At 46.1% G+C, this 23,195-nt stretch overlaps 3 protein-coding genes across 13 annotated transcripts; all 3 read left to right on the top strand.

The window, feature by feature from the left end:
* Positions 1-177: 177 nt before the first annotated feature.
* On the top strand, positions 178-4,149 carry LOC1280727 (orexin receptor type 2). Its single transcript, XM_320589.4, has 3 exons — positions 178-625; positions 729-1,302; positions 3,030-4,149. Exons 1-3 carry the CDS (start codon positions 242-244, stop codon positions 3,569-3,571), a joined length of 1,500 nt encoding a protein of 499 aa, XP_320589.2. The 5' UTR covers positions 178-241; the 3' UTR covers positions 3,572-4,149.
* A 1,432-nt stretch (positions 4,150-5,581) lies between these two features.
* LOC1280729 (sphingomyelin phosphodiesterase) lies at positions 5,582-20,299 on the top strand. Of its 11 annotated transcripts, none has more exons than XM_061661498.1 (7): positions 5,582-6,023; positions 10,478-10,649; positions 16,000-16,083; positions 16,166-17,790; positions 17,855-18,039; positions 18,112-18,294; positions 18,621-18,967. In XM_061661498.1, the coding sequence occupies exons 3-7, from the start codon at positions 16,020-16,022 to the stop codon at positions 18,754-18,756; spliced, it is 2,193 nt and encodes a 730-aa protein (XP_061517482.1). In that variant the 5' UTR covers positions 5,582-6,023; positions 10,478-10,649; positions 16,000-16,019; the 3' UTR covers positions 18,757-18,967. The 11 variants fall into 11 exon arrangements, with proteins under 11 accessions (XP_061517482.1, XP_061517492.1, XP_061517487.1 ...); XM_061661508.1 differs by lacking the exon at positions 18,621-18,967 and adding an exon at positions 19,637-20,299 and having other exon boundaries at positions 5,599-6,023; XM_061661503.1 differs by having other exon boundaries at positions 5,599-6,023; positions 18,624-18,967.
* Positions 20,300-20,576: 277 nt separating this feature from the next.
* On the top strand, positions 20,577-22,651 carry LOC1280730 (maltase A1). Its single transcript, XM_552300.5, has 4 exons — positions 20,577-21,128; positions 21,205-21,771; positions 21,845-22,440; positions 22,505-22,651. Exons 1-4 carry the CDS (start codon positions 20,607-20,609, stop codon positions 22,620-22,622), a joined length of 1,803 nt encoding a protein of 600 aa, XP_552300.4. The 5' UTR covers positions 20,577-20,606; the 3' UTR covers positions 22,623-22,651.
* Positions 22,652-23,195: the final 544 nt, after the last annotated feature.

Here is a 23,195-nt window from a genome sequence, read left to right as displayed (position 1 = left end):
GTGGATCTGTTTTGCAGCACCGGCAAAGAGAAGAAAGAAGGCAACAAAAAAGGACTGTTCCTGTTGCGTGTGATTTTGGTGCGTGATTTATGCGGCTGTCGTCGTCTGTAGAACGGTACCCAAATTTTCAATTTCACTTTCACGACCGAGCTGCGGGGTCGTCGTTGTGGAAAGCAATTTTCGCAGCGAAAGTGTCACTGTCACCTCGCTGACTGAGTGTGTGTGTGTGTGAGGCAGAGGAATGGCAGAGGCGCAAGTGAGCGAAACGGTGCTGCGCTGGATTACCGCCCTGAACTGGAGCGCGTCAGTCGGGGCCGACCTGTTGACAGGCGGGATGACGACGGGCCGCGAACATCAGGGCGGACTGACGATGATCGGCTACTGGGAGCGCTCGCTCAAGAACCTTTCCACCGAGCAGCGGACCGTCTTTACCGTGTTCGCGATCATGGTGATGGTGATGGCCATCTTCGGCAACATCGTCACCATCATCACGAACGTGCGGCGGGAGCAGCGGCATCTGCTGCGCGTCTGCATGCTGTCGCTCGCTTTCTCCGACATCGCGTTCGTGATCGTCACCTCGATCGTGTACCTGTCGCAGTTCAATACGGAGTTTAATTCGCTCTGGGTAGGCAAATGTCAGCACAGGATATCGATGTGAACTTGCTACACCTTTACAACATCGCTCTATCTCTCTCTCTCTCCCCATCCCGTGTTTCTGTCCCATTTAGACCCTCGGTGAGCTGATGTGCACCTTTTCGCCGTTCGTGCAGACAATGGCGGTGCTGGTGAACAGCATCACGCTCGTCGCGATCGCGCTCGACCGCTACATGGCCGTGCGCAGCTTGGTGAAGGGCGTGTGGGAACCGAACGGCTGGTTCTGTCTCACGTGCGGCGTGCTGATCTGGGGCCTGGCAGCGGGCATCGCCAGCCCGATGCTAACGCTGTACGAGATGTACGACATCGTGGTGCTGACGACGGACCCGCAGCAACCGCACGAGATCGTCACCGGGTACTACATGGCGACGATCTGTGCGACGGACAAGAGCAAGAACAGCTACTACTTCGTGATCGTGTTTGTGGTGATCTTTCTCCCGCTGCTCGGTGCGTTCTGCTGGCTCAATGGTGTGATTGCGAAAGCGTTCTGGGTCAGGCGGAAGCCGATCGGGGCGCCGAGCGGGACGAACAAGTGCACCGCTACCAGCACGTCCGGGGAGAGTGGCAGCGACCGGAAGGCAACGCTTACCACCAATGTGGCCACCTTGCAGCCGATTGTGGAACGGCGCACGCCAGCCTCGGTGTTTAGTAAGTATCGGCAGGTTCTTTGCAGGAAATTAAGTTTACAGTGTAAAGCGGGTTTTTGTTAATAAGGATATGAGTTATCATTTGCTCTTCGGACTGCAATAGCACATTTACATTTAACATTTAAGATTCAGTTTGTATCCCTATCAGAAAATAGGTTCTGGGTTTCCCAACCAATCCAGCCTTGTAAAAGCATTATCTCTTCTTTCGCACAATAACCGTTGTCAATCAAGGCCTGGCTGTACCACTAATAGGCTTGATTTTCAGATTACCTTAATAGCAGGATAATCAGTCCTACGTATGAGAGCACGGTCCATTCGGGGATTGAACCCATGACAGGCATATTGTTAAGTCTCTGCTCGTACGAGTCATACGAGTTGACGTTTGTACGACCAGAGCGGTCCAAAAAGCGTTATCGGGCACCGTAAATATTTATTCGGGCGGTGCAAACTCTCAACAGGACTTCTCTCTTCTTCTATTTGGCGTAACGTCCTACGCGGACATGCCGGCCTATACAGGTTTTCGAGACATAATTCATTACCACGTAGCTGGATAGTGAATCCTTGCTACGGGGGGCCGGTCCGTCCTAGGCCTGAACCCATAAAGGGCTTGTTATTGCGTCGTTCGAGTTGACGACCGTAACACGGAACCGCCCCTCAATTGGACACTGTCAGTTATATTCGAGCCTGGTGAAGTATCAATCAGGGACAATAAAGAATGCATCCACCCTACTCTTGAAGTTGTCAAATCGGAAGTTCCGGTTTGTTTGATACATAAAGCTGTTGCACAGCTTAACAGTATGTCTGTGATTTGTTCAAGTCTTGCCACTCTGCTATGTGTAAGCTTCAGATATCCCTAGATTTTCCATGGTAAACCTTAGACGGTCTCTGAAAACCAAGATCTTTAGTGGATAAGACATTAAATCGACTACAGTTGGTTGCAATACTAAGAAGATAAAATAGAAAGTGTAATTATCTAGGATCCTTTCCAAAATTACTCTTATCCTATAATTATCCTCTCTAAATTAACTTATTTCTGGTCATATTTTCTTGCATTTTTGAGTAGAGTTTTAGCATCCTTATCGGCAGCTAGTTCCTACCTTCTTATCAAATAGCGCATTTAAGTCGATCATATTAGATTCCCATCAGCTGCAATATGTAGGAGTCGTAGTTCTAAAATTCTTTAATTACATAAAAAAAATATCTGGATGATGAGGACTCTTCTTATACTTTTTCATCTACTTCTTCTTTATGTTCCTTTTTGACGAACTGGCCAAATCGAGGTCATGTCACCCAACATAGGGTCTTTTCAAACATATCTAATATCCGATATTCAAGTCATAGTTACCGATGGATAGGTTCGAATGGAAATTGAACCTCTTGTATCTTGTAGGAGCCCTATACATCTAACCAATTGACCGCCAGGCCACTCCTTAACCTGAAACGTAAAATTGAATTTATATCATATTTTAATCTTAGAATTCAAACCGTCACTGCACATTCTCAGCTCAGGTTATCTGAACAGTTCAATTACACTTGTTTACCCATGGCATAAAATTAAAATGCTTCATAATTTTGCACCTTGTCATTTGCTGATGAAGTAATGTTTCAATCTCATTGCCGCTAATGTGCTAGCTAGCTGATAACGATCAACCAACCGTTAGTTCAACCGTGTCTGCATAGACCAAACGTAAGCGTACGCGTACCAACCGACTACCTTTCTCTTGGCAGCTTCCAACTGTACCTGTCCGCACCACAACACCACGGCCATCGTCGGAGAGCCTGCGACGCACAGCGACACACCTGCCCGGTCACCTTCAACGCAGCGACCCGCCCAAGGCCATCATCCGAGTGAAGCGATTTCTAACCGGCGCCGGCGCCAGATACACATGTTCAAGGCCATCGTCGTGCTGATGCTGGTGTTCTTTGTGTGTCGCCTGCCGATGTGGGTGTTTCTGCTGGTGAAAATGGTCGGCGAGGCGAACACGGGCGCCTACTGGAATCTGCACTACTCCTTCGGCATCCTGGCGATGGTGAACGCCGTCCTCAATCCGCTGATGTACACGTTTCTCACGGAAACGATTCGCTTCACCCTGTTCGTGAAAGCGTATTGCATGCGCGCTTGTGTGCAACCGTGCCGGAGTGGGTTGCAGCGCGTGAGGGATGGTGGTGCTGGAGGCTTCCAGTTTAGAAGAGCCCGTGACGCGAAAGAGCGGGACAGCAATGGTAGTGACAATGATCCACGCCATGCCGGAATATACATGGGCGATTGAGGGAAGAATTGGGAGGGTTGAAAATGTAAAATTTGTACAAATGTGTTAGTGTTGTGATATAGCTTAATTAAACAAAAAATATGTTATTGGAACTTTTCAATTCATCGCTCAACCCAACGATCACCGACGATCTGGACAGCACGCGCGCGACAAACCAACCCTATCGCTCTCACGCATCAAATGAGCACGAGCAAACGATGCTCACTCTCTTTCTCTCGCTTTCACGAAGGCTCCATTGCGTTTACGATTCGCGCGCACGCACTGGCACACACTCTCCGCCGAAGGTTGATATGCGCTCTAGCCGCGATCCACATTGGATCACCTCTTGATCTATGTCCAGGAGTGTCAAACATTTAGACAAACATTTTAAAGCTAGTTATGTTTAAGCAATAAAATAAACAAAATACACAATTAAAAAGACATACTGAGGAAAAATTTTTAGAAAAGACACAAATTATATATTCAGCGGTAACTTAACGCGGTAAAGCTAGTTTTAACGTTATGCTTGTTGCTGTTCACATAGGTGCAGCTCATTGTGAGCGATCGTAGCGACACGATTGCACCAGTTTCAACTCCACGACTTACCCGGCGCTCTAGCAGCAATCGAACACGACATCGAACATGAAAAATGTATGGGATTTGACATGTTCGATTTGTTGGTTATCAAATCGAACATGTCAAATCCCATATATTTTTCATGTTCGATGTCGTGTTCGATTGCTGCTAGAGCGCTGCCTTATCTAGCAGTGATGAGGAGCACTCTTTTTACTTTTAACTACAAATGGTTGGGAATTTTGTTATTACTATCGTTTTAATTTCAATTCCTCTATTACCTCTTTTAGCTCTCATATCTTATGATCCGATCTCTGCTCTTATTTTTCCATTCCTTACATCTAGTTTTTATGTTAAGTTAACGATGGTTGATTTTTGCTTTGTATAGATGGGTTTTTTGAAATAATGAAATGTGGCAGAACAACACAATTTCTGAGCTGATAGGCCACAGGGACCAACAAAAAAAAGCAGAATACGGTACTGCGAACATAAAAAATAGTAAAAATTATGATTACAGCTTCGAGTCATAAATACAGGGTGGTTGGGGCATATTGGTGTAAAAAGCTACGAATTGATACCGATGATGTTTTTTTTAAAACATCGTTTGGAGTTATTTTCGTGTGGGATTCTGCTGTACGCATGATAAACTAAATAAATCCTGCTGCGGAGCCATAATTAAACATGATAAGTTAGTAAGATTGACGAAAATATTTTAAGGTATTTACAGCGGCACCCACAGTCTGATGACAGCTCCACAGTACGCTTGCAACATTCCCCTAATCGATTGCACAACTCCCCTAAGTGATTGCAAACATCCACAGCTTGCTTGCAACATTCCCCTAAGTGGTTGAACTATTCCCTTATATGATTCGAAACCCTGTAAAACAGAATTTAAATGGTTTTCACACCATACTAAAGAGTAAGTAAAGATTCATGAGCAATAATCAAATCGTTTCGAACTAATTAGGTCAGAAACATCAAGGCACGAGATTTGTATTTCATAAAATAAATAAGATTAAGTATTCATCTCGAATAACAACTAAAGCTTTTCACTTTACCACCGAGACATTCTCAGTCATACTTTACCTTGTAACACGAATTCTTCAGTTTCCAGGTGTGCGGAAATATCGGTAAAAATCAATTATAATTAAACATTGAGCGGTTGGTATATACATATTATTATTATCATACAAATTATTCCTAAAAATGCTACCAACTTTTTTGACAGTGTGGTATGCTGTCGTGGTAGAGGTCAATGTAACGACAAAACAATAATTTATCAATTTTCACCTTTAAATGATGTGATTAAAAAGAATATTTTAATTATACTGCAAATCAAACCCATTAGATTGCAACCCTTTCTGGCCACTTTGACAAACCTGTACTACAAACACTCTCTCTCTCTCTCTTCCCTCACACATGGCGAGCTCTCTTTCTCCCATTCCAACCGACCAATATGCCCCAACCATCGCATTCGGCCAGCCGCATCGGCCACATTACGCTACAGGCCTCGCGTTCCGACAGACAGACAGCCAGACCGTGCGCGCGTTCGCTGCTCCTCCCAGGCACCAGCACCTTCCTTCCCCAAACGACACCGCCCCTCCTCCTAGGTGCGTGGCCGTGGTCAGGTTGCTGCCGTAGTGGTAGCTGCTGGACAACTTATCCGTTATCCCCGTTGGCGCCATTCGCCCGCTCCGTGGCGGTGAAGTAGTGGGTGACGGAGTCAGGGGTGGGAGGGAGGGTGGAATTCGAATTTCTGATCACGATCGAATTCCGTGTGCAGAGTGCAGTGGTGCTGTGCTGTGTGAGAGTATCTAGCAGTCCCAGTGGGTGAGTGAGTGTGTGTGTGTAGAAGGCCGCGCCAAGATAGCAAGGAAGCCGTAATCGTAATCGCAAAAAAGTAAGTGTAGATCTGTGTGTGTGTGTGTGTGTGTGTGTGTGTGTGTGAGCATGTAAAGCAATGTGTGTAATATGTGGGCTGAATATTTGCATGCGGAAGGGAGAAGAGTGGATGGAATCAAATATGAGAAAGAAATAACAAACGGTCTGCCAAACGATGTTGCTAACGCGCGTCCATCTCGGCAGCCGAATTGTGTTAAGTGAGGCTTCACAGTTAGGCTTCCACCGTTGCCGTTGGACGCTCTTCGCTTACCCTCCGGTCTGATCGCGTAGTGAACCGAACCTGTGCTAGTGCTGCAATTTCAAGTGCATCAGTCCATCGAGCTGAGAAGCGTCGACAATCAGGCGAAGATCGAAAACCGTACGGTATCGGATCGTTCAGAAAGGGCGAAACCCGTTGAACGAGCGCGTTTTGTTTTTAGGTGATCCTCGCGAGCTCAAACCACTCGAATGGAAACGGTTTATGGCTGGGGCTGTTACAAGGGGGGATAAAGGGAGAAAAGCTTCAACAACCCAGCAGCGCCCCGTCCCGATCATCAACCGCGCAACTGGAAATCGTAAAAGAAAACGCATCTTTTTGACCTAGAAAAGTGGGAAATATCCGATCGGAAAAATTGCACTTCAAGGTGAAACGGTGAAAATTCAGAAAATGTAAAAAAAACCTATGTAAACGGACTGGAAAGTGGCCAGAGTGGAGCTGAGCACAACAATGTGACAGTGAACCGGGAACTGCAGTGGGTCAACTGCTGTTTACATGAAGCTTTTTGCCCCCCTGATTTGGTTGCCTTTGAGTGATAGTGAGTGTGCATGTTTTGTAAATTTCCCATACCGTCAAGCACGATTCAAGCCCTTCTTGACCTTCCACTCCGTTGTGAGCGCAGGAACATTGAAATTTAAAGTAAAAACTGTGAAAGAGAAAATACTTCTGCCAGCGGTGAGGTATTTGGACGTCGAAGGAGGCCATTTTAATTTTTTCCCCCCTGCTGCCGCCACTGCTGCTGCTGGTACCCCCACAGAAAGCCCACCCAGCGCCACCCCGTTTCGGACGCGAAAGGGTGGTCGCTTTGCCTGGTGTGGGGCGTTAGTGGGCCGTGGGTTAGCTTTCGTTTGTTTACTTTCACTTTAGTGACGACGAGCAGAGCAGTGCAAAGCGCGCGCGTGCGTGTGTGTGTGTTGGACGGTGCGCAAAACATATTTTCGTGCCAAACGATCATCATACTCATAGCCGTTTGCGTTGGAGCGTACACTCTTGAAGGGAGAGAGAGAGAGAGTGCTGGCGTGCGTGTGTGTGCGAGTGCGAACAAATATCAATAATCCAATCTCAATTTAATCTGTTTCGTTTCACGCCGGTTAATATATTTAAATTGAGCGTCTCACAACGGCGCCGCATTCGAACTGTTGCGATCGAACAGAAACCGCGCCACCCGTCATCGATCAATGCACCCGGCACTGGAGAGGGGTTGTTGCAACGGGACAAGCCCTTAACTAGCGTGTGTTTGTGCGTGTGTGTGCTGCTGTATGTTGCATTGCGTGTTTGCTAGATGATGATCTGCTTTTCGAGAGCATCCCGGCTACCCCGGGGTGAAGTATTTTGTTTATTGTTATATTGTGTGCTGTAACCTGAATGGCGGGGTTTGCCGGTGCATAATTCTCACCCCCGATTGGCCCCCCCCCCCCCGCAACAGGGCATCACAATGCGTTGCGTTAACCTGATGTAGCGAAAAACTCATCCACCGTGCAGCACCGGCGTCGGCTGACATAATTGTGGAAAGCAATGCGAAACAAACGACATCCAATGGGCGGCCGAACTTGAAATGGACGCTGCGCTGCTTATATATGTTGCAAAAAAAAACATGAAAGGAACGATTATATAAAGGTTTATGGTCGCAAAAAATAGAAGAGCTGGGCCTAGCCTAACACGAGGGTAGAGGCTGTGCGCTACCAAAACCAAAACCTTTTTGGCAAACGAGGTTCCTCGCTTGGTGCTACGTTTTTGTTAGGTTAGATTTACGGATTAAATGAAAAAAAAACTGTTCGTCTCGTTAGTTTGCATTACTGGTGACGTGAGTTTGAAAACTGGATTTTATGTTAGTTTCAGGATAAATAACCTGAGTATGTTGTCCCATAACTATTGCTTTATCTGTTTATTTCTATGACGAACTCATTTTTTCAATGAGCGTTATAGAAACTTGAGTTACTGTAGCATGAAGGCGTCGATTATTGATTCTTTCACATAATGCGTGTTAGTATAAATGGTACGTATTTTGTATGAAAACCCCGAAAATAATTTAGTTTTGGTGGTTACCTGACAAGTTTTTCTTATAGTTGCTTAAAACAGAGTCAGCAAATAAATGAAGAATCCAATGGATTTACGGAGTCGCTGTCACCAAATTTTGGCTCGAGAGCATCAATGTTTGACTCTAACGCACCTATTTTTGTCTGTTAGTTTTCATTTTTTTTTACTCTTGTAGGAATCATGATAATTATACATGATATTTGAGCAGTTTTATGACAATTGTAATTTTATAGCACATAAATAATACAAAAACTGCGTAAATTGAATGTTTTTAGAGAAAAAAATAATGAAAATTTAGACATTCTAAAGCCATTGTTTACACCTCAAAACACATGCCAACTTTTTTCACTCCATTAAAACTTCCAAAATTGGCATAAGAATTGTTATACATTAAATTCAACCAATAAAATTATTAACTATTTAATCTAATTTCAATAATTTCGGAACCACACAGTTTGGATTTTTGTAAACAGAGCGATTGATTCACAGACAAAACTTGATGCCTTAGAGGCAAACATTGTGACACGCTGTCAAACATTAGTGCCTTTGAGACAAAAATAGGTGAGTAAGAGTCAAAAATTAGCTGCAACGACTGTACTGGGCCGAAGTTACCTTCTACTTAATGACATTGTTTACCTGTTTTTATGTACTGAAATTAAAGAAAAAATATCTAAACAAGAAATACACTATTTCGATTTGTTTGCTCTAAAATGATTGAAGGTTAATTGTCCCTAAAAACAGACAACAATGTGTCAGAGTGTTAGTGTTACCTTAATTAGTGATTCGTTTTTTTTTTTAATTTATTCTGCTCATTTGTTTTTTGTTTCATCAACCAGAAGCTCTGCTTTTTTTTCTTTTGCTTTTAACACATTTTAAATAGAAGAATAGTTTGAAGCACAGTTTAATTATAGCAACCCAGTTGCAAATTGAGTGCCCCACTTATTTCCCGATTGTCTGATTCAGCTTCCGCCTCAGCAGCATGGGCGGTCGAAAATTGGATCTTTTTATTAGGTTGGTTGAATGATTGTTAATTTGAGGGGTTTTTTTCTTTCTCAGTTTTTTATGTTGACCTTTGAAGCGTTGAATGCGTAGCTTGATTTATGATGGTTTATTGTATTTGTTGTCCATTCTTTTTTGCCAAATCTACCTAAATAAAGCCACAAATCAATGGATTTCTTTCGCATCGGTTGAAATGCGCTAGAGCTTCAATAACAGTTCACCAAAATTTCAATACAATGGCAAAAAAGAAGAAAAAAATAACACCCAAGACGTAGTAAATTGACCGACAGCAAGACAGAGCGAACGACCGGAACGATACGCGTCGCCAGCCGGAAGTGCACAATTTACTATAAGATGCACAAACCAGCCCAGCATCACAGTAAACAGTAAAGAAAACATTACACTTCCCCAGTAAAAGCGAAGCAAAAAAAACACGGTCATGATCCACGAGACGACGTACGCGAGATCACCCGCCAGCTTGTTTACGTTGCATTGTGATGCTGCGCTTATCGCTTGCGCAAAACACATACTTCAAATGCGCAAAATAACATATCGCGTTCGCGTTCAAGGCAAGCCGCATAGTGCCAACAGTGACCAACCAAAACCAAAACACTGTACAAACACACACGCACACATGCGTTGAAGTTCCGGTCCGATTCCTTCCACCGATTGGGGCGCGTCGCCATGTTAGTGAATGGGAGGAAACTTTTATGATTTTATGAGGCGAAACCCAGTGCCGATATGACTCATCGTATCATCGAGTTTGTATGTGTTGGTGAAAAACGCTTGGTGAAACACTCCGGAGGACATTCAATGTGCATTTTTTGTAAATACAATGCACCCTCGCATCCACCCAATCTCTGTCCCAGTCCAGCAGCATCTCTGCCGGAAGTGCTCGCTCGTCGTTTTCCTTTCTAGGTTGTGTTGTGCACCATCCCCGATGGTGCCTTTCTCTTTGCCCGTTCCCTCCCACAGATTGGGGCAGTAATTGGGGCTTTGGGGAATGGTGAGCAGCACCAGCTAACCCGATTGTTCACGGTTTGAATCCGGGCCGGGAATTATATCCACCAGAAGACGAACCGCACGGCGTCGCTACCTTTTTCCCGCACGGTGCGCACACAACTTCTTTCAAGCTGATTGTTGGTTTTGCTTTATTCCAGATATGGCATCGACCCGATAGAAAAAAGAAACACCCTGTGTGTGTGCATGTTCGAGAGAGAAAGAGGGAGAGACAGATTACGGAGCAACGCTGTAAATTGGATTATTTGTTTTACGTCGCTACAGTGACTTCCCGAGACCGGCACCCGAAGAACGTCCCGAAGAAAGTGTTAGGTAAGGTCAATGTCAGAGTGCTAACGCACCAGCCGGAATAGAAGCGCGTCATCTAAGCGCGTCGGAAGCCCGTTTGATCGTTCTGTAACAGGGGAAGCAAGGGGGAAGTCAAGACAAGATTTAGGTCATGATTAGGCGGAAACTTTCCCTTTTAATCGGTTCACTGATTTCTTTGTGTGTGTGTGTGTGTGCTGTTGCCACAAACAGCCGCTCACGATCATCATTAGAGATCGAAGGGTAGCATTGGGCCAGTACAAAGGGTCTCTTGCTGACCGATTGGGGGTCAAGGAACTTTAGTGTGTCAACCCTTGGGAGTGATGGGCTGCTTAATGAGAAATGGGAATGACCTTTTGAGTTTCGTTTTCTCTTAATCGATCGTCGGCCGCACGCCTAATTACTCAAGCATTCTTGATAACGTTTTCAACGGAAATTTCACGTTTGGAGAGTGATTGAAATAGAAAAACCAACTTCAAAATTGCCCCGCAGCAAAAACTAGGCACCACTTTCACGATCCTGAACAAAGGCACAAACTCTCCTGCTCTCTCGACAACGAAGGAACGAAGCGTCTTTTCGAAAGGAAAAGTGATCTCTTGTGATCTCCTCCGCGCCACAGAAGAACCTAAACAATTGCCTAACATCCAACCCAGACAAAACAGATGTTTGGAAAAGCCCACCCCACTTGGTGCTGTGCCAAGTGAAAGTGTCTGGAGTGTCTGGACAACAACAACAACAACAACAACAACTCCAATGCTATTCACCTTCTCGGGTAGCTTCAGACGACGCGTTGAGATTGCGTCAATCAAGTTCCTGTGAGGCGCCGTTCCTCCCGCAGTGCCCGGGATAGAGCAAGGTCGTTAATTTTCGGTTCCGCTAATCCCGGATGCGTTTACTTTCCAATTTTCAGGACCTATTGTCATTTCGCAGATCAGCGGCCGGGCACGCGCTAACGAGGCGGATCCGATCGGTATGATAAGCAGGGGGAGGGGGCTAGTTGAGATTCTTCGCTGATGTGATTTCACTTTCTAGAGGATTCGAAGCAGATTTCGATCGGAAAGCCGATATTGGAAGAGGTGTGAAGTTATGAGTTATTTGTATGAAGGCACAATCTAACGATGGGTGTTATGATTTTAATAGCCACAGAAAGCGCCGACTGCAGTAAAGGCTCGACGTGAGGTAATTTCTGTCTTGATCGTCCATTGGAGGCAAAATCTTGACAATTCATTTACGTGGCACAAATAAGTCTAGATAACCTTCATGTTCAGGCCGACCTGTGACCCGGTAGGTCGTAACGTGAAGAAAATAGTCTTCTTAACAAATGGTGCCTTATCAGCTTTAGACATAAGCTGTCTAACCGCTTAAACCAGCTAAATATCGCTGTCGAGTAAGAATGTATACTCAGAATTTAAGGGTTGTATGTATACTCCTCCAGATATCATATAATGTTGATTTTTCAAATGAAAATTTGATATTTTGTAACATTGCAGTTCTACGGCGAACCTAGTAGAAAGAGCGGGAATCGAAGATCAACAAAAGTATTGAACATAAATCCATTATTCAGACCCTTCAAAAGCCAAACAGACTAGTTTAAAGCTAGCTAGGCTTAATGCGATCGCGAAAACATTGTATTCTATGGTATGAACTGCAATAAGCGCTTTGAAAGAATCTTCAATATCGATTGAAACACATTTAGACTTCATTGTATTATCACAGCTCTCAAAGTTCACACTTGTAGACATACGAGGGGATTTATATCAAGGTACGCTGATATCTACAAAACATGTATAACTTGAGTAACTATAAACTGATATTACTACCATGCTGTAATGTTAGAACCAAGGACTGTTTACAATCTTTTTGAATTTCTCCTTTTCGAGATATCTGCTCATCTGATTTAGTACATCACACAACTCCCATCAACGCGTTGTTATGATTGTCCAATTTTTGGACTCCTCCAACCATTGTCAGCAACATAAAGTATCCATTAATACCTTAAAAGGGTCAAGGAACCAGTGCCCAAGGTTGATCAATGCTTTGTTTAGCGTTAACACGAGATCATTTCCCCAATTCTTGTACAACAAACGCGGTCCCTACAAGCCGAAGAAGCTATTCTGAGCGAACCAGTAACCATGGCAACCATCTTAGGCGTCATAGCGCGCAGGCGCGTGTGTACAGACAGATCGCTAATCGGTTCCGCACGCTTGTCAACCGCCAAGCGTCGTTGGCGTAATCGCTTGCCAGGGAACCTTGCGCGAACCTTGCGCAGTAAAAAGGTTCGCTCCTCAAGGGAGCAGAGCACTCCATTGTGCCAGTAGAAAATAGCATAATTTCCCTCCCCCCCCCAAACGTTGACGTGCCATCGGGAATGCAGTTTGTGTCGCGTTGCGTTGTTCAATCACCTTCCAAAGTCGGAGCAGACCACACAAACAGTCAGGCAACCGTTGCAAGTGCAGCTCCCGAAGTAATCGGTGTTGGTGCTCGTTTTATTTGTGTTGCCTTCTGCACGGGACCAAACCAGCCGTTAACGCGACCATCCACCGATATGATAATGGGTGCTTGTGCAATCTTTCAATTCACGCGTGCTCCACGATGTGGTGATGGTCCCGCTCCACACACACACACCTGATCGTCTTCGCGATCGCTGGAGGGAGCGATCCGTGACAGAAATATTATTGTTTTGTGCGCACCCGTACTTGTGAGTTGATTAAAATAATTGCAGCCGAGCTGTCTCGGTCTCGGTGGGCACACGGGGACGAAGAAAAGGCGCTGCATTAAGTTTAGCCAATGCCGTGGAGTGGAGATGAAAGGAATGTGCTTTAATGCCCTTTGCATCTTTTCTATTGCCGTGTGCTCACGACACCACACGTGGCAATAAGGGAATGTAAAAATTGAAAAAAAAGGTAAAGCTGAAAAGAAATTGTTTTCCTCCAAAGATTTACGGCGTTGGCAATAAACTTGACATGTCTCGTGCTCGTGGCAGCTTACGTGTGTGCGGGGGAATGTAACGAATTTTTAAGACGTCATTTTCACCCCACCCAATGCCGACTAGGTCAACAAAGCCCGAAAACAACCGACAGCCGGCTGGACAGGCATCGGCAGAGTGTGTCACCCATCCAGCGGCACAGCGTTTCGGCGACAGGCAAATTTCACCCTCTACCAGAACCATCCAAATCCTCCCCGCGGGTGGGTGGGTGGGGATGTTGGAAGAAAAAGTAAAACCACTCTTACCGCATCCATTATTCATGCATTTCTCTTTTTGCATGCACGCACCGCACACGAGGGACGGCGAGAAGTATGGCGGCGTGAAAGTGCACGGTTGGTTGGCGTCGATACCAGCACACGAAGGAAGCAGGCAGACACACACACAAAATGAGGATCCCCTAAATGCCTTACGAGCATGATGAGACTTACGTGAGGTCTTCCTTCGCTGTTGATGATGATCCATCGATTTTGATGGTTGTGCTTTGTGCCTTCCTTCCTTTTGACAAACTCCGAAATCATATATCCGGGGGAGAAAGACCGTGGTAGTGCTGCGGAGAGTTGAAACATTAAATTCGCATCATTAAGCAGACAACAGCAAGCAAGCGGTCCAAAAAGCCCCGCAGGCCTGAGATGTGACCCACATTTCCGCAATCGAAACTGATCGACGGACAGACGGACACGCCAAATCGTTGGGCCTAGTGTGTGTGTGTCCGAAACGCAGCACATAAAAACGGGTTTTCTTTCATCACACCCGAGGAAGAAACACAGCAAATGGCAAAGTTTGCTAAAGACCCGGTTTACCAGCCAAACGGAGGCCTGTTTTTTGTGCTACTGATGATGCATCTTCCGTGCAACGAAGATTTGCTTGGGTTTGATTGCGAGATCCGAACACACAGAGCTTTGTCCGGCTTATCCAAGCAGCGTGCTCTGGTGAGATACAGCCTTTGTTGCAAAGTTCCATTTCTTTGTTGTGTCCGGTGCTCCAATCGCGAGATCTCCAACATGAGAAAACACATTTTTCCAACGTCCACCCCAGATCAGACAATGCGGGAACAATGCGCTACAACATGTTCTCAAGCGATCATGCTCCCATCTGATGCTTTATCGCTTCGCACCGGGAGCACGTCCGCGACTCGGACCGATCGCTGGACCGACGACCTAATTGCAAGTGTGCAAAATGCCACACACGCGAGCGTATGACACAGTTTAATTTATCGATGCAATCACAACCGTCACCAACCACCGGTGACCAGTGATGTTATGCAAGACGTAGGACGTACGATCGGGCGGCAAAAAGCGACGATCGCAACCCGTTTGCGCTGCCATCGTTCCTGGTTGCAGCTATTTAGCTATCTCCAACCTAGAATGGATATCTCGAGTGGAGAAAAATGTAGGTTACAGCTGGTGGAAAACTCTCCAGCACTGGTCCAGGTGGTCGTGATCGAGGTGTACAGGAACTATGCGTGATGAATTGCGATCACTTCCCGTATAAAACTCCCCGTTACAAACAGGAAATGATGGTAGTGTCCGTAGAAGGGCATCGCAACAGAGGGCCAGCGGGACATGAATATTTATCAAAACATAATGTCACTTTTCATCTCCACGGGCTCTCCGGATGTTGGATTATCAAAGCCTATGTGCGTTACGTCAAACCTTGGGATTGTAAATAACTCCACAGCACAGATTACAAACTGTGCCCGTGTGCCCTTGGTAAGGCATAGCGTTAGGGCGAGTATTTATATTATGATGAATCATCAACAAGAAGTCCATAGTATCAGGCAAGCTTCCCCGCTTATACTTACTTTCTTTGTAGCCCTAGTAGGAATGCAGGAAGTTAGCGCGGTACAGATGTTGTTTGTCAATGATCTTTCCGTATTTAAGACCAGCTAGAAGCTCTGCGTTTCAAGAACTCAAGGCTTTGTTGTCGGGCTGAGGCGTCGAAACTGATAAGGTTGCATGTTTGTTTAGATATTGATTTGTCACGGGCGTTGGGGCGTTGCGCGAGATTATTAAAATGCTCCACACAATATATTATGGCTCCGATGAGGCACTCATTGTACAAAGGGTTATATATCAAGTCGTGCTGTCTTTGTACTGCTAGTGGGTGTGTGTGTGTGTGTTTGCAAAGAAAGCAATTCTAGAGAGCGTACGGTTGCGTGTTTGTGTGTACTTCTTCCCCACCGACTAGTCTATAATTGCGCTAAACCCACTCTGCAAATTACCACAACGTCCTTGGCGTCGATCGGTCGACGACTGCCAAGAAGCCGTGCAGTCCAGCTTCAGAGTGTTATTAAGAAGTCAGAATTGAAAGTGGAGCTTAACGAGTGTGTGTATGTGTGTGTGAGTGTCTAAATGAATGTTTCTCTTACAGCTTCAACAAAGAGCGACAAGATGAGCCAATATTACTTCCCGATCGTGTTCATAGTACTGCTTGAGATACTGCGCCTGGCACAGTGTAAGTAATCCCAAAGTAGATCTTTGATGGATTGTATTGATCATGTGCTATCCTCTACTTCCCTCTCTCTCTCTCTCTATAGCACATCCGTTTCTGTTCAACTCGGGTAATCACCGCCCGCCGGTAGAATGGAAGACGCCGGAGGATAACTGGACGGCGGAGGCAGCACCGCGCAGCATCTATCCGCTGCTGCAGAATCAGAACAACAAGCACCAGCTACCACCACGGTACGCGGTGATCGAGAGCGACGAGGACGAGCAGCTGTTAAGGCGTGCACACGAGGCGAAAGAGAATGCAACCGCCCGGACGCTATTCTACTCCCCCAAGGAGGAGTCGCATCTGCCGCCCCTGCTAACCAAAACGATCAAGTACTTCAATCTGCAGCAGGTTGCGTTCGAGCTGGAAACGAGCGTCATGTCGCAGGTCTCCTGCACCGCGTGTAAGGCGGGCGCTGGACTACTGCAGCACTACATACGCACCGGGAAAAGCAAGGAAGAGATCATCAAAATGATTTACCAGTACTGTGTGCAGCTGAAGATCCAGTCGGCACGGGTCTGCGAAGGAGTGAGCCAGCTGTTCGGGGTGGAGGTGATCTACGTGCTGAAGCGCATCACGATCGGGCCGGACGAGATCTGTAGCTTCATCATCGGCGACGCTTGCGGAGACATTTACAACCCGTACCACGAGTGGGAGGTTGAGTTCCCGCCCGTCCCGAAGCCGGACCCACGGGAGCTGGGTCTGCCGAAGGAAGCGGCCCCCGTTTTCAAGGTGCTGCATCTGTCCGATACGCACTTCGATCCGTACTATGCGGAGGGTTCGAACGCGGACTGCAATGAGCCGCTGTGCTGTCGGCTGACGAATGGACGACCGACTACACCGAACGGTGCGGCTGGCAAGTGGGGTGACTATCGAAAGTGTGACACGCCGAAGCGAACGGTAGATCACATGCTGAACCACATCGCTGATACGCACTCGGACATTGATTTCATCATCTGGACGGGTGATCTGCCACCGCACGACGTGTGGAATCAGACCAAGGAGGAGAATTTGAAGGTGCTGAAGGAGACGGTGACGCAGATGACGGAGAAGTTCCCGGGTATACCGATCTTCCCGGCGCTGGGTAATCACGAGAGTGCCCCGGTGAACAGCTTCCCGCCACCGTACGTACAGCAGGTGGACAGTTCGATCGCGTGGCTGTACGATGAGCTGGATGTGCAGTGGCGGCGTTGGTTGCCGGCAAGCGTCTCGCACACGGTAAGGCGCGGTGCTTTCTACTCGGTGCTGGTGCGTCCTGGGTATCGAATCATCTCGCTCAACATGAACTACTGCAACAACAAGAACTGGTGGCTGCTGCTCAACTCTACCGATCCCGCTACCGAGCTGCAGTGGTTCATCTACGAGCTGCAGAGTGCGGAGTTTGCGGGTGAAAAGGTGCACGTGATTGGACACATTCCCCCGGGGCATTCCGATTGTCTGAAGGTGTGGAGCAGGAATTACTACAAAATTGTGTCCCGCTTCGAGAGCACCATTACGGCACAGTTCTTTGGCCACACGCACTTCGACGAGTTTGAGGTGTTTTACGATCCGCACGATTTGAGCCGGGCGACCAGCATCGCGTACATTGGACCATCGGTGACGCCGTACAATGATCTGAATCCGGGCTATCGGATCTACTACATCGATGGAGATCACGATGAAACTACACGGGTAAGTGTGATGCGAGAATGACGGGAAGGATCTTATTTTGAACAACTCTGTTCTGATCTTGCAGCTAGTCGTAGATCATGAATCGTGGATCATGAACCTGAAGGAGGCTAATCTCTACGATTACCCCATCTGGTACAAGCTGTACTCGACACGGGCAGCGTACGGCATGAAGGGTCTGCGACCCGCCGACTGGGATCAACTGATCAACAACATGACTGACAGTAAGGAGCTGTTCGATCTGTACTACAAGTAAGTAATGATTTCTGGTTATTCCTCGAGCGTTCTCTAAACTTACTCTTCTTTCCACCGACCGCACTACAGACACTACTGGAAGGCCTCGCCAGTGAAGCCGGAATGTGATTATGAGTGCCGCAAGCGCATCCTGTGCGACGCGAAGAGTGGACGATCGCACGATCGCAAGTACTTCTGCGAGGAGGTGGAGGCGAAAATCGACGAAAGCAACAAGGGCTGGAAGGATTGGCTCTTCAGCTCGATTAGCTCTTCGTACGTACTCTACAAGAAACTGTTCTAGCTTGCCTTGTCCCATCCATTAATGTGCTGCTCGCCTTTGCGGATGACACCCAGAGATCGCACGCATTACACTGACGCACACATCATATCGCACACTGTACAGCCATTCCGTGCGTGTTGATGATGTCCTAAAGGGGTGTCGCCGGATTTTACTTAGCTAACATCTGCCTCATGCTACCCTTACCCATTTTGTCCTACTTTTTAACGCTCTAGTCTTTCGGAGGTTTGTTCGGCTGGGTGGTGTTTGTTGGTTCGCAAATCTGTTATTTCTGTCGCTTTTTCCTTTCACGCTTTCGCAGCAGCAGCAGCAGCGGCAGCAGTAACACTGTTTCGAACGGTAACCATGACACGATCGCACATCAACATGAACAGGAGGTGGCGGAAGCGTACGAACGCAATAGACGGCTGCCTAGCGTGCAGCTGGCTGCTGGGTGAAGAGGGACGAGCAAAGGGTTTGTGGTGTTTAATATGTCGACATTAATCTTCTAGAGCCGGTGAAATTTACCCAATGTGTTTAGTTGTAACCTTAATCCAGCTGAGCTATGATCTATAGTTATGGCTGACGTCATAGAATATGTGTATGTTTACGTGTATGTACTCCCCTCCAAGGGATGTAAATAAAATAAGTTTTATGCAGCATTTTAAATGAGATATTTTACACAATTCCCAAGCAGGAAGTAGGCTGGTTTGGGCACAACTGGTGGTGGTGGTTTCGGCACAACTGGTTTGAGAGAAACTTACACAACGGAAGTCACGATCAAATGTAATTTAATCAACTCTTATGCACTGTTTTGATTTTAGCGTATGCATTAAATCAGTGGACTGATTTTATAGGACACTGAAGGAGCCGACATCACTGCCAACCATTCAATTTAATGTCCACTTGTCCACAATGTCAAGAATATCTCCACCTATACTGATACTCTATACTGATTGCTCCAGTCACTGTTTACGATTAATTGAGCTAATCAATTGATTCTTTCTCCCACTTTTAGTCCTTGAGATTGAACCACAGCAATGTATAATGTCGAGAACTATCTTTCATTCTCAAAAGTTGAAGTATAATTATTATTGATAAGATTGGCCTGTAACGTCCCTGTTGCTTAAATTGATAGCCTTTAAAATCACGGTCACATTCCTTAAAAAAATAGTGCAATTACCAATGAAAATCCATCCAAGTCCATCTGTTCAATGCATACGTTACGACCTGGAAGAGAGGAGTTGAATCTCCAACTTTGTACCATTTGCTCTACAAACTTCGCAACCCAACCCTATTCCCCACTCGCTGCCATTTATATGCCTTCCCTCCCAACAGCATCTCCTACGCGATTCACGGGATAACGAAAATATTCTGGCGAAAACGATGACCATCCGGGGGATGATGTCGCAGTGATCCATGTATTAAAATCCTCCCGGCGAGGATTGCATCTGATTGTGGGGATGCCACCCAAACAACAACAACAAACGCGTGGATTGGTTGGAGAATTGTTTCGTGATACGTACCACCTCCGGAGTAAAGAGAGAGAGAGGGAATTAGTGAGTGAAAAATGCAAACAACAATCAAACGGTAGGTTTGTGATAAACACGACGAATTCAATTACAACTATTAGTGTTACAGCGGTACAATCTAATTGTACGCCTTCGTCTAGCGAACGAGAGAAAAAAAAACGGAGGTCAAGAGGGATATTGTGAAGCACCGGGCGATTGAATCGAACTGAATCGGGGAACCGCTCTCCGGTCGTTGAAACAGCAGACTTTCTATTATTTTTTTTTTCAAACTAGGAAAAACACAGGTACTACTCGACTGTTAGGCAGAGCGCGTTGTGCGCATAAACCGTAACATAATCAATAGGAGATACTACGAAGTTCATCCGCGTCATGGTAGACATTAGACGTAAAGAAGACGTGCCCCGTTTCAGTCTGTAAATAGGAGTTAATAAAATCTCACCAAAATAAATTATTTCATATTATAATAAAACACATTTTTTTTTCTTGTCGTTTACTGTGTAGTTGTCTATACAAATAGAGAAACTTCTCTTGTCTAACTGAGTGTCTTGACTGCTCTTATCGAAGTTGCGTCGTTGTCATTTTTACACTTCAATTAGCGCAGCTTAATCTCTCCTCCATTCGATCGAACCCTCAGCTATCAACAGTATCTTATCGAAAACTAGTTTCAATTTGTTTAGTTAATCCCACCCGCTTCCTGATTGACCTGCCTCACAATTGCTGCACTATATAAAACGCCACGCACTATACCAATCCTTCCAGTAGCAGTGAAGTGAACCATGGGAACTCCAAACCCATTCTGGATTGTGTGCGTAGCCCTTGCCGGGGTATTCTCTTTAGTGGCATGTTTAGATCTTACCGTACCAACGTCCCGCGATTGGTGGGAAAAGGCTGCCTTCTATCAAATCTATCCCCGATCGTTCATGGACAGTGATGGGGATGGTGTGGGCGATCTTAACGGAATTGCTTCGAAGCTGCCGTACCTGAAGTCAATCGGTGTGAAGGCGTTCTGGATGTCACCGATCTACAAATCACCGATGGTCGATTTTGGCTATGACATTTCTGACTTTCGGGACATTCACGAGGAGTTTGGAACGATGGCTGACTTTGAGCGGTTGGTGGAGCAGGCGCACGGGCTCGGCTTGAAGGTGATCATGGACTTTGTGCCGAACCATTCGAGTAATCTGCACGAGTGGTTCGTAAAGTCGGAACAGCGACAGCCGGGCTATGAGGACTATTACGTGTGGCATGATGGGAAGGTTAATCCGGCGGGCGGTAGGAACTTACCACCAAACAATTGGGTATGTAGCAGTAGCTTGAGGATAGCGAGTGGTGATCACACAGATGATGGATGATACTATCTAATCTGTGTTACAGATTCAAGCCTTCCGTGGCAGTGCATGGCAGTGGAGTGACCAGCGGCAACAGTACTACTTACATCAGTTCACCGTGGAACAACCGGACTTAAACTACCGCAATCCGACGGTCGTTCAGGAGATGAAAGATGTGCTGCTGTTCTGGCTGGGCAAAGGCGTGGACGGGTTCCGGATCGATGCTGTGCCGACGCTGTACGAAGATACGCAACTGCGCGATGAGCCAGTGAGCGGGCTGACAGATGATCCGGAGGATACCAACTACCTGCGACACATCTATACGCAGGATCTGCCAGAAACGGTCGAGATGGTGTACGAATGGCGGGAACTGATCGATGCATTCCAGGCAGAGCATGGTGGCGAGACGCGCGTCATCATGACGGAGGCCTACTCAACGCTAGATGTGATCAAGACGTATTACGCGAGCAGTACAGGACGGTTGGGATCCCATATGCCGTTCAACTTTCGACTCATTACCGAAGTGGACAAGCAATCGACGGCTGCGGACTACGTGAAGGTGGTCAAGGATTGGATGAGCATACTGCCTGCCGGACAGGTGCCAAACTGGGTGGTAAGTCTTTGCGGATGCTAACCGCTGCAGAATAATCTCCTACTTAAGCTTCCCACGGTCTCACGGGTTACAGATGGGCAATCATGATCGTCCACGCGTTGCCACGCGTCTCGGGGAGGAACGAATTGACGCACTGAACATGGTGCTGCTGTCCCTCTCCGGTGCGAGTGTCACATACCAAGGGGAAGAGATTGGCATGACCGATGTGTACATCTCCTGGGAGGATACCGTCGATCCGGCAGCCTGCAATGCGGGCAAAGACCTATACGCGGAAAAGTCACGCGATCCGTGCCGCACACCGTTCCAGTGGGATGATACGGCAATGGCTGGGTTTACTACCGGCTCCAAAACCTGGCTACCCGTCGGCGAACGGTACAGGGAAGTGAACGTGCAGGCACAACTTGCGGCCGAAAAAAGTCACCTCAAAGTGTACCAATCGATGATGGAATTGCGCAAGACGAAAACTTACCAGCTCGGTACGGTGAAAGCAGTTGCGCTCGGCGATTCCGTGCTGGCGGTTGTGCGAGAGCTGACCAATTTCGGCACCTACATTACCCTAGCCAACTTTGGCAGTCAGATCGAGGTGATCAGTGGCATTACACTGGCCGATGCGCTTCCTGGCAAGCTGTATTTTGAGGTCGTTAGTGTGAATTCGCATAACATTCGAGGGTGAGTTTTCAGCATGGCAAAGGAATTATAGTTTGTTTATTAAAATAATTATCCTTATTTTTAGAGGTTCGATGGCAACGAAGGACATTGTTTTGCTGCCGAATGAAGCGTTTGTACTGAAGGCCCAAATTGGACCGGTGGAGCGGGTGTATTCATCGATCTGTGATAGTTGGCTTCAATAAATAAATTGAATTCTTAAGACAACAACAAATACAGTATTTTTTGTAATAAAAAAAAAACCCTTTTGCAGCTCATATTTTGCATACATATGTAACGATTAAAACGATAAATATTTGAAATTATTTTATAGCAACGGTTTATAGCACGGAACTCTCGTCCAAGCTGTACGAAAACTATCGTACGATTTTCTATTGTTACTCTTGAGATAAGTTAAAATGGCTAAAATATGCACATAATGTGATGCTTATAAATTGTGTGCCAATTAAAATAAGCATAAATATATTTACGAGAAAATCAAAAAAAAAACTCTCGCTGAAGTTGAGCCGTTAAATTTGAATTCAGAATGCCAGATTATGTTTTTCAAATTCATTATTGGAGCACACCACCACTGATTGGATCGGAACGATAGCTCCGTTTTATAATGACATTATTCGAGCAGAACAAGAACAACAAAATAAAATAATCATGATTTCGGACATGATTTTACACACAAACATATGAGAAAAAAATCTTGCATTTTTCATAATAAGTAAAAATGTCTTTAACCACAACTTGTTATAAAAATGATAAAAATA

Source organism: Anopheles gambiae, chromosome 3, assembly GCF_943734735.2.
Source record: "Anopheles gambiae chromosome 3, idAnoGambNW_F1_1, whole genome shotgun sequence".
Lineage (NCBI taxonomy): Eukaryota > Metazoa > Arthropoda > Insecta > Diptera > Culicidae > Anopheles > Anopheles gambiae.
The sequence above is the reverse complement of the archived record's forward strand: the minus strand, read 5'-3'. Positions and strand labels throughout refer to the sequence as shown.